Source organism: Enhydra lutris, unplaced genomic scaffold (genome assembly GCF_002288905.1).
Source record: "Enhydra lutris kenyoni isolate GAN:26980312 unplaced genomic scaffold, ASM228890v2 scaffoldscaffold17, whole genome shotgun sequence".
Classification (NCBI taxonomy): Eukaryota; Metazoa; Chordata; class Mammalia; order Carnivora; family Mustelidae; genus Enhydra; species Enhydra lutris.
In genome coordinates, this window is record NW_019154101.1 from 23,702,551 (window position 1) to 23,717,107 (window position 14,557).

Here is a 14,557-nt window from a genome sequence, read left to right on the forward strand (position 1 = left end):
TGGAAAGATTGGATCAGCAGAATCAGATGGATTTTAGAGACTGGTAAAGTGTGTGAAGGAAGGAAGAGAGAGATTGTTTGGAGACAACTTTTGGGGATACCCTGAGAGTGACTGAGATGATAATTGTGGTCTTGCATGGTCTTTTGAATTCACTTACCTCTTTGAAGATTTGAAAGTGATTACAAAAGAGATCAAAATTATTTAAAAATCTTTTATATTTGATGTGCTGTTATTTCTTTCAGTGCAGTTCTAAGATCAACCAGGACCACAAGTTAACACTATATGTAGTTTCATATGATATAGTAGAGAACATGCAGTATAGTGATTAAGAGGATAGACTCTGGAGCAAGATTTCTTGGGGTCAGATCACAGCTCTGCTATTTGCTAGCTGCAATCCTGGGTAAGTTACTGAACATCTCAATAAAATAAGGGTATTTATAGCATGTAACTCATAAGGGTATCTTTTGTGCAAATTAGTCCAGGAAGATAGAGTGCTAGAACAGTGCCTGCAGAGTATTTCCTGAAACATTATAAACATTCAATAATACCTATGGTGATGATGGATGAGGATACAGATGAAGCAAAGAATATTTAGGTGGCCAGTATTTATAATCCATTCATTTTACAAATATATTAGGTATTTACTCTGTACCTAGGATGTGCTGAGGTTTGAAGATAGGGAAGAAAACACTTATGAACTCAAAACCCTAGGGATCTCTGTAACACATGAGGACACGAGATTTAGTCAATAAAGAACTCTCTATCAGGGGTTAAATTAATGTAGACCTACTTGGCATGTGTGTAGAGCAGAGACCCCCTAGATGGTTAGCATGTTCCTCATACAAATTGAGTCAAATTATCTTTAATCTCAAATGTACTTTCTCCAAGACAAGTTTTTCAGTTAGAGAGGCTTCTGATAAATGTCTTTAATATATTGTAATTGAAAAGAGATCCATAAAATACAAATACTAGTCACGTATGAAGCAAAATTGACATTGAGTTGTAGAAAGTAAAGACCCGAGTTCATATGGAATGAAGGGACTTCTCAACTCTACACCAAGTGGGTCTCTGTGATTTTATCTGAGCAGGTTTAAACTTCTATTGTATCTAAGAAATAAGTGGTAGTATGATCATAGACTACTATACTTATTGTTTCTGATAATATATTGCCATATAATATGGCCTTATAGCACAGAAGACAGTAAAGAATGGTTTTCCAAAATCTTTTCATCATTTGCTCTTTTCTCCAGTTTGGATATAAAGAAATTATAACAACCACTTAATGCTAAATAATAATTGGAGCATAAAAATGACTACAAAAACATAAATGCAACTTGTACAAAATCTTTATATATGATTATAGTTTACTGCTAGATATAAAATAGCTGAGATGGAAGAAGGATCTTTTGCTGATAACATGAACAAGGTTTTTTTTTTTTTTTTAAGTGTGTGTTAGAGATGGGACTTTCTTCCTAATTAAGTATTAGAGGTTAAAAATTAAGATAGGTTTAGACTTTATATTTAAGACCCAAAAAGAAATGTTCATTTGAGAACACATGCTATTTGTATAGAGTACTTAATTAAGTCAAATATTCAATTTTTGAATACTGATTATTTAATTTTTAATTAATATTCTGAAAAATATCCTATCTTAGCTTCATCTTAAAATGCAGCAAAATCATAACCATGTTGATTCTGGCCCACAAATCTTTCATTTTTCCTTTTCCAGGTTTATTCCCTGCTGTCCTGAATCTTGCTTCTAATGCACTTATCACCACAAATGCAACATGTGGAGAAAAAGGACCTGAAATGTATTGCAAATTGGTAGAGCATGTCCCTGGGCAGCCCGTGAGGAACCCCCAGTGTCGAATCTGCAATCAAAATAGCAGCAATCCAAACCGTATGTATTTTAGTATGTATTTGCATGACACTGGCTAGGCTCTGTAATTGAGAGATTTTGAGTTGAAGTAGCATTAAAGTCAAGGGTTTGTGGTCTCCCAAATTCCTAGAATTTTTCTTCCATTGGGAAATGCTTTATACTCCTTCTCTGACATTGTCAGAGTTCTTTATATGTACCATTGTCAGAGTTCTTTGTATGTACCAGGTACATTGCTTGAGGAATGTTTTCTAGCTGAAGACCTGTGTCAGTCATTAAGTTTACTGCCTCCAGAATAGTATGTGGATGTGTTATTAATGCAAGCTTTAGTCATTCATGGGTCACTTATGTGCTAGGTACTCCAGTGAAGATCCAGCAGGAATAAGGTGTGGTCCTTCCCTTCAATTAATGAAGACATGGGCAAAAAGTACAAAGTAAAGAATCGGTATAGGGGCCTGAAGGAGAGACAGAAGTGTCAGAAATTCAGTCCTGGTGCAAATGAAAGCTAACTAAAAGAAGGGTTTTGTCCAGAGGTTGGAACCAGATTATGGAGGTACTTAAATACCACAAAAGGAGTGTTTTAGGACAGGTGTCATACAAAGCCCTCTTGCTGGCTTCTGTGAACTACACAAATATCTCAGATTCATTTATGTATTTATTCGGCAAGCATTTGAACACCTGCTACTAGCAATGCATTGTATTGAAGCATCATGGTAAATCATACATAGCCTTTGACTTAACAGACTTAGAGGGGAAATAGAGAAGCAGAAAAGTAAAGTGAGTGTTAAGGGAACACAAGAGAGGTTATCTAACTATTCCTGGGAGAAAGTGACCCATGTACTGAAAAAATAAGAGTAAGATGAGAAGTATAAAAGAAAAAGCATGTGCAAGTCTTGGAGGTATGGAACAGCAGGATACATTCAGTTAATTACGAGTAATTTGATTGAACAGGTAAAGAACTTATATAGAGAAGGGAAGGATGGTGTGCAAGAATTCTAGAGATAGAGATTGATTTGGAGATACACATTGGGAAATTATCAAATATATATATTGGGAAGGTTAGGAATGTAAATACGTGATGTCAGTGAGGTGAGTTATAATGGGGATAAAACTTCACAAGTATGGTGTTTTAAAATTTGCTTAGTTTCCTTCTCTTTTTAAGTTGCAAAACTTAATAAACGAAGGAAGCTTTCACAATCTACATTTTTTTAATCTCAAAACAAAGTTGGAAGGTATTGTGTATTCTTTATCAGAACGGGTTAAAGGGAAGAATGCATAGTCACCTCTCTATTGTATAATTTAGAGATGCTGAAAATATTTTATTTGGAAAATTGGGGCCTTTGTGATTCAAGTTGGTGGTCCTGTGTATCAGAATATTAAAACAAAAAGATTAAGAAAAAGATGATGACCATCAGAAAACTTCCTTGCCTTTTAACAGCTCTGGTTATTTCTATGATGTAGATTATGATGATATGGGCATAGGAGTGGGGAGTGATGGAACACATCTTACCTGTCTGCTTATTTCTGTATAGAACAATAAGGATAAAGGACCCAGGTCAAAGCCCTGTGGAAACATCAAAAGCGAAGGGAGCTAGGTTAAGTGGAATCTAGAAAGTCAATAAAGAGAAACAGAATCCAAGGAAGGAAGTCAGAAGATTCAGGTACCATGCATGTGAGGAAGGAAAGAATTATCAGGAAGAATGAGTAATCCTCAGTGTTAACTGCTTCCAAGAAATTGAGTAAGAAAAGTGCAATATAGATTTTTCTTGATTTTGACAATATGGGAACCTTGTTAAAGCAGTCAGTGGATTGATGGTGGCAAGTCACACCACAGAGTTGATAAATGAGTGGTAAAGAGGGAAGAAAGGATTATAGGAATATTCCCTCAAATATCCTTGATGTGAAAAAGAATGGAGGACTTTGACAGAGGAACATGTAGTATATTGAAGGTTTTCAGAGTCAGGAAGCATTTGAGCAAATTTCAGTGCCAAAAGGAAAGGCCAGGAAAGTTGAGGATAAAGTTGAGGATAAAGGTGGGGGCAGTAGTTCTCTAGAGGTAAAAACAGATGAGTCACTAAACAGGTGGAAAGCTTTAAATTAGGAGACACATACCTTTTAACTGATCAAATCAGAAAGAGGGAGGATGAGTAGAAGCAAATAGAAGGAAGTATTTAGGCGGGAATTCTTATTTAATGCTCTTGGTTTTCTAATTAAGATATGTGTCTGGGTCTTCTGTTAAGGAAAGAAGTAAAATTTTTATTAAATGCTTTCAGGGAATAGGAGAATTGCTGAGCCATGATAAGCATAACCTAAGAATTCCATATGGGGTAAAATGGAGGAATCAAATATTTGAACTGAGCCTCATGGAGTTTTACAGAGAAAGTGGAATGGAAGGATAAGGTGGCAAGAAAATGGAAGCAAAGGCCAGAAGATAAGTGAATTGAAGGATTATGAGATTTAGGTTCATTAGGGAAGAAAATGAAGCCTGATAACGGTGAAACTGCCATTGGTTTAGACTGGTAGCCTTGATGATTTCATGAGGAATGTGAGAAACCCTAGAGGCATGGAAATGGTCGGGATGGGGTGGAAGTGGTAGGCAGGTGATTGGGAGTGTGCGAATGTGTGTTTAGGTTGGGCTGGGTAGAGAGGGAGAGTTAAAGTATCTAAAATTGTGTGTGTGTATACATATATATATGTGTATATATGTATGTATGTAAATAAATATAAATATACATCTTTATAGTTCCTGCCTATAAGTACAATGTTAGAATAGATAAGGTTTGGATATAAAAAGCAATTAAACAAATATAAACTCAGGTCTTATGTATGTAGTGGTTACATATTATAAGTGATGTAGGATTTCCGAGAAGGAAAACATTAGTGGGAACTGAAGTATCAAGAGAAGTTTCCAAGAAGGTGGTGAGACTTAGTTGGGCATTAAAAAACCTAATTGCCTGAGATTAGAGGGAAAGGTATTCCAGGAAAGAAGAAAGACAAACTATGTACAGTTACGAGACAGAAAGCAGATGCAGAGACTGGGGTGGAGAATAATTGAATGAAGACTCTTGGCTGGAAAAATGGATGAGATGCATTTGCCAAACTGAGTCCAAGAGCGACTCTGTCACTTCCCCCTTCAGTCTTGTGTCTCAGTTGGAAGACATCTGCATTTAGGCAAGCCTATCCCATAGCTTTATATTGACACAAAGGTGAACAGAATATTTTAGTAATTAAGGAAGCTATAAAGGAGGTAGTCTTTCTGTTTCCTCATTTTTATTTACCTGAAGTGTTCTTTAAACTTATAGTCTGGATTTACTTTGTGTGATTAATTTTAAGGTACAAACTTCATTACATTTCAAAGTCCTGTTTTGAAACTAGAAATTTAGAAAGAACCATACCCTGTAAGATTGAGCAACTAGCAATAAACTACATGAATATATTTTAGGAGAAGTTGGAGCAACAGATGATAAAGTTTTACAAATTCATTGAACAGCTAGGACAAATCTGGCAGGCCAGTACTCAATTGCCATAAAGAGAAAAGGAAACTTGAACTTCCTGTTAATAGATTGTGCTTCCCAATTAAAAACTAGCAGTTTGAAAGATTTACCTCATCAATGATTCCTTTGCCAATTTTCTGATGCAGTTAGCCCTTAGATTGACTTGTGTAGCTATCCCTGTTGAGGATGTTATAAGTTTCTATCTCATTCTAAATAAGGGAGGTATGCCAACAATTAATCCGTATTTGCAAATTAATTATGATTAAACTTTCATAATGGGGATTATGGTTAATTGTTGATTCATCTCCCAGTCTTCATTTTCGTGACTAATTCTTATATCAATTTGACCTGAGGTGGCAGATATCAAAATTTCCAATTATATAGCTTCTCTCAGAATTACCTAAGAGCCACAAATTTGATTTGGAAATGGGTTTTGTGTGTGTGTTTTTTGATCACATATTAAACCCACAGTCTATAAAGAAGATTCCTGAGGATGTTTGGGGAATGTTTGCTGTGATATTTATTTTTCTTCAGAAGCAATGTCAGAAATATTTCAGTCATGGTTCTGACTTCTAATGTGCCAATTTCAGCACCACTGATACCACAAGGGCATTTATCTGATATTTGGTTTTGCTTATGGTGTTTGCTGTCATTATAAAGACGTGACACCTTTCTTAGCTTCAACAGAACAAGTGCCAATTATTAAATACATTCAGCAGTTTTACTTTTCAATAATGAGATAGGATGCCCCATCTCAGTGGACTGCGAATATGAGAAGACTTGATACAAAACAAAATCCATCCAGTTGCTTAGCTGAACTAAATAATTTATCAATAAAAATAGAATATTTTTGTCTTGTCCTGTGCTCTTATATTCCGATAAGTAACTCAAGGACATAAGCCTCTATGTTTTTAATTAAACAAGTCATAACAGGCTATTGTAATAAAACTAATATAGTCAAAGTATTTGCTCTAAAAGTGGCAGATTTAGTGAATATGCAGCTTTGAATAAAAATTTTTCTTTTGAAGATGATTTCATTTATTACAAAATCCCTGTTGCATTGAGGACTTCATTTTGCTTGGTTTTGTTGTTCTTTTCAAATTTTTTATTAAATGCATTTCAGCTCTAATTAAGATTCAGAACAGTGTACATTTTGAACAGATGTATAATTTATTTTATGTATATGCATAATGGTTAGAATATTAATAGCTGTAATGTTCCTCTGGTAACCATGTTAGTTTAGAGTTCTCATCCAAGGTATGTTTACTAGTCCATGGAAAAATGAGAAAGTGAGAAATTCTGAATTTTTAATGACAACGATGAACACATTTTAAAGGACTGTTCTTCATTTAGAAATTATATTTCTTTAAAGCTTTTGTTGGTTTCAGTTGTTCATTATTTGATAAAATAATAGTGATGGTGTATTAAATGACAGTGAAGTAGACTGCAGGTTACTGTGACTTGCATCATTGAAGAGCTGGGACTCTCATCAATTCCACAAATCTCTCATCTACATTTTTTCAATTTTTTCCTGAAAATTAATCAGGGAATCACTGCTTTGGAGTGGAGTTTTGTTATCCCTATTTCAGAAATTGCACACACAATCTAAATAAGTTGCCATGGTTAAATACCAAATGGTGGAGCCAGGAGTAACATCTAGCTCCTCATCCTCCAACTCTCCATATTCCAGATCTCATGCTTTTTTCATCACCATTATCATCAGAGTACATGTCTATATTCCTACATCATGTAGGCAAAGGGAGGGTCCATGACTATTGCTTGTAGTGATATGGTTTGCTCATTATTTGAAATATTCCTTCCATTTACCAGAAAGATTGTGTTCTAATCTAGAAGGTTACTCTTAGGCCATTTATTTGAAACATCTCCCCAGAGAAGTAGTGTTAGAAAGTTCTCAAGACTGACACCCCAAGGCATACGTAATCCGTAATATACAGAAGTGTAGCAGGGAAGCTAGCCTCCAGTTTGTGTACATTTCTGTGGTTAAATATATTGGCTTTCAAGTGAGAATTTAGGAAGTTAAGTAGTTTAGTGCAGCCCTTGGGATAGAAATAAGAACATCTCCATCCACTTCCAATCCTGCCATCCTCACCTGTGAATGAGCTGGGCCTATTTAGAAGAGAAGAAGAAAAAACCCAAAAACCTAAAATGGAATTTTTGTGTTACTTGGAAAATGAGAACAGATTTCAGACAAGAACCCATGACTAAGAACCAAAACAGAATGAGGGCTTTGGCACTTTAGGGGTAATGGCTGCTGTTGTGAGAAGCACGGCACTAAGTTGGAGGAAATGTGAGGTTTGAGGAGTGTAAGAAGGAAAGGGATGTCAAGAAAAGACTGCAGAAGTGGGGTGGGGTGGGGTGGCATGATTGTCCACCCTCCTGTCATCTATCTCCAGTCTTCCTTTTAATTTGCACACTGAGTTCTGTTCTCATCTACCTGGAGTAAAGGTGAGGGAAGATCCACATTCTGTTGGTAGGACAGAGTTTCGTGTGCTATTCTCTCTGTTCTCCATTGAGTTAGTGATGATGGGGATGGGCAAATGCTAGATGGGAGGTTTGGGGTATCTTTCATTTTATATAAATATATATTTAAAGATTTACTTATTTATGAGAGAGACAGCATACAAAGTGAGCAGGGGGAGGAGCCAAGGGAGAAGGAGAGAGAAGATCTTAAGCAGGCTCCTGGCTGAACATGGAGCCCCATGTGGGGCTTGATCTCACAGCCCTGAGATCATGACCTGAGCCAAAAGCAAGAGCTGGATGCTCAACAGACTGAACCACCAGGCACCCCATCTTTCATTATATTTTTAAATAGTGGTTAGAAGTTGGCCAGTAAAGGGCTGACTGCAAAAAGTCTCATAGGATGGATGTGACAGCATTTTATATTAAACCCATATAACCCCAGAGTGCCCAAGTCTTGGTAATAATGAATGTGTCAGAAGGATAAATCTTCAAGTACCTTTCAACCAAAATTTAGGATTTTTTGTTTTGTTCACAAAGTGGATGGCTTACTAGAGCTGCCTCAGACAGTAGAGCTTTGCTTCTTTGAATGACTGACACATCCATTAGATCTCAATATTATTTCTTCACACTTAATTTCTGTAGTAATCTTTAAAGTTCCCTATTTGAATTGATGACCAGAGTGTTGAGCACTTCTTCTCTTACAGCCTAACTATTAAGGCATTTCATGCTACCTTATAGAGTGCTGTGGAAAAGTTGGCATTAATGAAATCTGTTGAAGATGTGAATTGCTCTCTTTTTATATTATTTTGATGTTTGATATTCACACGATGATGCTTTCAACTTAGTTTTTATTTTTTTTCTTTAAAGAAATAGCTATAAATTCATTATATGATTTTTTTTTTTTTGTCCTTTCACATATTGCTGCTGATTCAAAAGAGAGACACCCGATTACAAATGCTATTGATGGAAAGAATACTTGGTGGCAGAGTCCCAGTATTAAGAATGGAATCGAATACCATTATGTGACAATTACACTGGATTTACAGCAGGTATAGTGCCCTTTTTTTATTGTTTTTAAATCATTTTCCACTTTTAAAGTTGTATCTTGGATTTACTATTTGTTTAGTTAGTGGCTCTTGGGTGAAAGGATACTTTTCTTATTGCCCTCTGTTATTAATATGAGGCACAAAGGGGCTTCTTCCTTTAGGATATTGTTATTTAGAAATAGTTGACATTTATTTCTAAAGCACAAGGAAAATGAGTTCCCATGAAGAGTTTAGAACTGAATTAGGAGCTGATTCTGTTTTGACTAATGAGAGTGAATGATGAAAATATAGATCAACAAAATTTTACATAAAGAAAATATATTGGTGCCATTTTTAACTTTTAAAATAACACAGCGCTCCTGCTCTGCTCATGGTGTGTGCACTGAAAGGTTCTTGGATAACAGGGCTCTTGAGTAAATTGCCTCTCATTACTGAGAGTTGAACAAGCTGTGACAGTTGATTCTTAAATTAAACTTGGGCCACTAAACGAGGTAACAAGCTTTGTAGTTGTACAAAATTGATGTTGAAGTTATTAGAGTTTGTGTGGCAGAGGCCTCGGTGCCTTCTACACTTAATTTCTTTCTTCTTTCCATTCACAATATTCAGGTCAGGCTGAACTTACTAATCAAGAATTACCATCACCCCAAATTATTTAGGCTTGAAAATTGGATGGAATCTGGTAAAATGTTTCCATACTTTGCTGTTATTCTAAACACAAAAGCTAATTTAATGATTGAGGGCTGAGACTGGGGGCGTTTAACTTGGATGACTTCTGTATCTTAGCCTTTTTCTTCTTCCCTGGAATCAGTGTAGGAAAGGCTCTCAGTCACTTCTCCCTACCCAGTGGAGTCAGAGCAGCAAAACATTGTGGGGTTAGTGAAGGCGGAATGGCCAAGATAATTAGTGATAGATACTTTGTATAGGTTGTAGATGTTGAGATTCCACTGGTGGTCATAGTGAAGGGAGGCACCAGCCAATGGGCGTAGTCACATTTCCAGGGGACCAGATAGGCACCAATCACTTCACATATGGATGCTATTTGTCATCAACAGGAGTATAATCCCCCCCCCCCCCCCCGCCCTCCCTGCCAGAGTTTGAGTCCATTTTTTTCCAGGGTAGACAAACTCAGGAACTACAAATTGCTGGCTGGTGAGTGTCACCGGAGACCCTCCTCTCACCCATCTAGGACAACTCAGGACCTTACCAAGGTGACAGCAGAGCTCAGGGCTGCAGCTAAATTGCCAGCTGGCATGGATTCATGTCTACTCATTCTGATAGTTAATGTCAGCCTTGAGTTAATGGCATTTCTCAGGAAGTCTGAGTACTATCAGGGAATAACAGGGCAAACTACAACACTGATCAATCATGCGTTAGGTAAATGAAGAGTTGTGCGTGAATACCCTCAGGATCCTACCCTCAAAACGCACTTCATCCCTCTTCTGATAAAGACAGCTTGGCCCTTTATCAGTCACCATGCTTCTCCTTGTTCATGTGGTTATTGAAATTCAGTCTTCCCAATCAGAAGTAAGTCTGCTGTCGGTTGCCTTGTGTCATGTTCTGGGATAGGGAATTAATAAATAGTGATGGTCAATTTCTCTAGTTAACTCTCGACTTACTCTTTAAATGCACATGGAGCAAGAGTCAGCTATTATACTTTTCTCAAATCACTTATATTACTCTTTGATCTCAACCACAGTAGTATATATTTATTAAACTTAACAGCATTTTTTTCTTCTAATTTAAAACTGGGTGGTCCAATTAGAAGCTTTTGTTAAATCATTTCTATCCACATATCTATAATTTTTTAGCATTTTTGTTTTTAAAATTTCTTATTTAAATTCAATTTAATTAACATAGCCTGTAATATTAGTTTCAGACATAGAATTTAGTGATAAATAAGTTGTATACAACACACAGTACTCATTACTTCAAGTGCCCTCCTTACTGACCATCATGCAGTTGCTCCATCCCCCCACCTCCCCTCTAGCAACCCTCCATTTGTTTCCTATAATTAAGAGTCTCATGATTTGCCTCCTTCTCTGTTTTCATCTTACCTTATTTTTCCTTCTCTTCCCCTATATTCGTCTGTTCTACTTCTTAAATTCCACGTGATTGAAATCATATGGTATTTGTCTTTCTCTGACTTATTTCACTTAGCATAATACCCTCTAGTTCAGTCCATATCATGGCAAATGGCAAGATTTCATTCTTTTTGATGGTTGAGTAATATTCCTGTGTGTGTGTGTGTGTGTGTGTGTGTGTGTGTGTGTGTGTATCTCCACTCATCTGTTGATGGACATCCGGGCTCTTTCCATATTTTGGTTATTGTGGATAATGCTGCTATAATATTGGGGTGCACATACCCCTTCAAATCATTATGTTTGTATCCTTTAGATATATACCCAATAGTACAATTGCTGGGTCATAGGGTAGCTCTAATTTTAACATTTTGAGGAATCTCCATACTGTTTTCTAGAGTGGCTATACCAGTTTGCATTCCCATCAAGAGGGTTCCCCTTTCTCCACATCCTTGCCAGTATCTTTTGTTTCCTAGCTTGTTAATTTTAGCCATTCTGACAGGTGTGAGGTAATATCTCATTGTGGTTTTGATTCATATTTCCCTGATGGTGAGTGATGTCAAGTGTGTTTTCATGTGTCTGTTGTCCATTTGTATGTCTTTGGAGAACTGTCTGTTAATGTCTTCTGCCCATTTCTTGGCTGGATTTTGTTGTTATTGTTTTGAGTGTTGAGTTTGCTAAGTTCATTATAGATTTTGGACACTAGCCCTTTATCTGGTAAGACATTTGGAAATGTCTTCTCCCAGTCCATAGGTTGCCTTTCAGTTTTGTTGACTATTTCCTTTGCTGTGCAGAGGTTTTTTATCTTGCTGAAGTCCTAATAGTTAATTTTTGCTCTTGTTTCTCTTGCCTTTGGAGATGTGTCTAGCAAGAAGTTGCTTCTACCAAGGTCACAGAGGTTACTGCCTGTGCTCTCCTCTAGAATTTTGATGGTTTCCTGTCTCAAAATTAGGTTTTTCATCCATTTTAATTCTATTTTAGTGTATGGTATAAGGAAATGGTCCAGTTTCATTCTTCTCCACGTGACTGTCCAATTTTCCCAGCACCATTTGTTGAAGTGACTTTTTCCAATTGGATATTCTTTCTTGCTTTGTTGAAGATGAGTTGACCATAAAGTTGAGGGTCCATTTCTGGGTTCTCTGTTCTGTTCCATTGAGCTATGTGTCTATTTTCGTGTCAGTCCTATACTGTCTTGATGATTACAGCTTTTTTTTTTATCCCCCCACCATTGACTATCTTATCCTATTTATTTATTTATTTATTTATTTAAAAAAAATTTTTTTATTGTGTTATGTTAGTCACCATACAATACATCATTAGTTTTTGTTGTAGTATTCCATGATTCATTGTTTGCTTATAACACCCAGTGCTCCATGCAATCCGCACCCTCCTTAATACCCATCACTGGGCTCACCCATTCCCCCAACCTTCTCCCTTCTAAAACTCAGTTTCCCAGAGCCCATAGTCTTTCATGTTTCATCTCCCACTCTGATTTCTCCCCCTTCATTTCCCCCTTTTTCTGATGTCCTCCATGCTATTTCTTAGGTTTCACAAATAAGTGAAACCATATGATAATTGACTGTCTCTGTTTGAATTATTTCACTTAACATAATCTCCTCCAGTCCCATCCAAGTTGATGCAAAAGTTGTGATATAACTTAAAGTCTGGAATGGTGATTCCTCTAGCTTTGGTTTTCTTTTTCAACATTGCTTTGGCTATTTGGGGTCTATTCTGTTTCCCCACAAATTTTGGGATTGTTTGTTCCAGCTCTGTGAAAAATGTTGATGGTATTTTGATAGGGATTGCATTGAATGTGTGGATTGCTTTGGGTAGTTTAGACATTTTAACAATATTTGTTCTTCCAATTCATGAGCATGGAATGCTTTTCCATTTCTTTGTATCTTCCTCAATTTCTTTTGTATGTATTCTATAGTTTTCAGAGTATAGATCTTTTTTACCTCTTTGATTAGGTTTATTCCTAGGTATTTTATTTTTGGTGCAGTTATAAATGGAATCGATTCCCTTATGTCTCTTTCTATTCCCTATGTCGCTATGTATAGAAATGCAACTCACTTCCATGCATTGATATTATATCCTGCCACTTTGCTGAATTCAATGAATGAGTTCTAACAATATGTTGGTGGAGACTTTCAGGTTTTCTACATAGAGTGTCATGTCGTCTGCAAAGAATGAAAGTTTTGACTTCCTCCTTGCTGGTTTAGATGACTTTAATTTCTTTTTGTTGTTTAATTGTTGAGCCAGGACTTCTAGTACTATATTGAACAATAGTGCTGAGAGTGGACATCCCTGTTGTATTCATGACCTTAGGAGAAAAGTTCTCAGTTTTTCCTCATTGAGGACGATATTTGCTGTGGATTTTTTTGTGTATGGCTTTTATGCTATTGAGGTATGTTCCTCTATCCCTACATGGCAGAGAGTTTTTATCAAGAAAGGATGCTGTATTCTGTCAAATACTTTTCTATATCTATTGAGAGTATCATATGGTTCTTGTCGTTTCTTTTATTGATGTAGCATATTACATTGATCGATTTGCAGATGTTGTACCACCCTTGCAGCCCAGGAATAAATCCTACTTGGTCATGGTGAATAATCTTTTTAATGTGCTGTTTATTCTTATTAACTAATATCTTGGTGAGAATCTATGTTCATTAGGGATACTGGTCTATAATTTTCCTTTTTAGTGGAGTCTTTGGTTTCGGAACTAAGGTAATTAATGCTGACCTCATAGAGTGAGTTTGGAAGTTTTCCTTTCATCTCTGTTTTCTGAAATAGTTTTGGAAGAATAGGTATTCATTCTTCTTTCAGTGTTTCAAACCTATCATTATTAATTCAACAGATCAGAGTCTACCTGAAAGCCCATTTTACACTGAAGCCATTTATATTTTCCTAGGTTTGCTTTGCATTCCCCACTCATGCATTCTCAAATGGTATCTAAAGAGTTATGTGGATTTTTTTTCCTACTCACTCTTCTTCCTGTTTAGTTTAATAGCCTTAAGATGAGTGAATAATCCAAGACATCTTTTATAGTTCAGTCTTCATAGCAAGTTGTAGGTTTCTATTTATAAGACAGTACTATCTAACTCCAAAGTCTAGAATACACCTAGTGTAAGTGGTACATCTCCTGTATCTCAGGGTGGCACCGCTGCCCAATGTCCTCATTTACTTTGGCCCCTGCTTACTTCCTGCAAATCAACCTACTGTGTGTTCAAGAGAAAGGCAGCCCAATTTGCAAAACTTAATAAATCTTTATTTTTACTTGACTCACAATTTTAATTTAGTCAGTGTTTTGATGATGTAAAACATTAAGGTTTTGTGATATTTTTATAATGGAATTCCTCAACGAGGAAGAGCTTTAAACCTTTTATTTTGTCTTAGGCTTTGGAGTAACAAACTGGAATGTGTTCCTAGAATTTATTTAGCTAAGGACAAATTTGCAGGCGGGCATATTTCAGTGCATTGACAATACAGAAAATGTGGACATCCTTATTATTTATTTACTTCTCACGAAAATCTTAAAAGGGCAGCTGGAATTATGATCCTTATTTAATAGTTAAAGAACAC

The 14,557-nt window shown here is 36.3% G+C and overlaps 1 protein-coding gene across 1 annotated transcript in view; it reads left to right on the plus strand.

The window, feature by feature from the left end:
- The first annotated feature begins 1,737 nt into the window (after positions 1-1,737).
- Positions 1,738-14,557, plus strand: part of LOC111147662 (laminin subunit alpha 2) — a 502,086-nt gene continuing 489,266 nt past the window's right edge. Inside the window, exons 1-2 of the mRNA XM_022503866.1 lie at positions 1,738-1,900; positions 8,788-8,900. Coding sequence (XP_022359574.1) covers positions 1,810-1,900; positions 8,788-8,900 — 204 coding nt within the window. The 5' untranslated portion in view covers positions 1,738-1,809. The remainder of the gene's footprint in view (positions 1,901-8,787; positions 8,901-14,557) is intronic.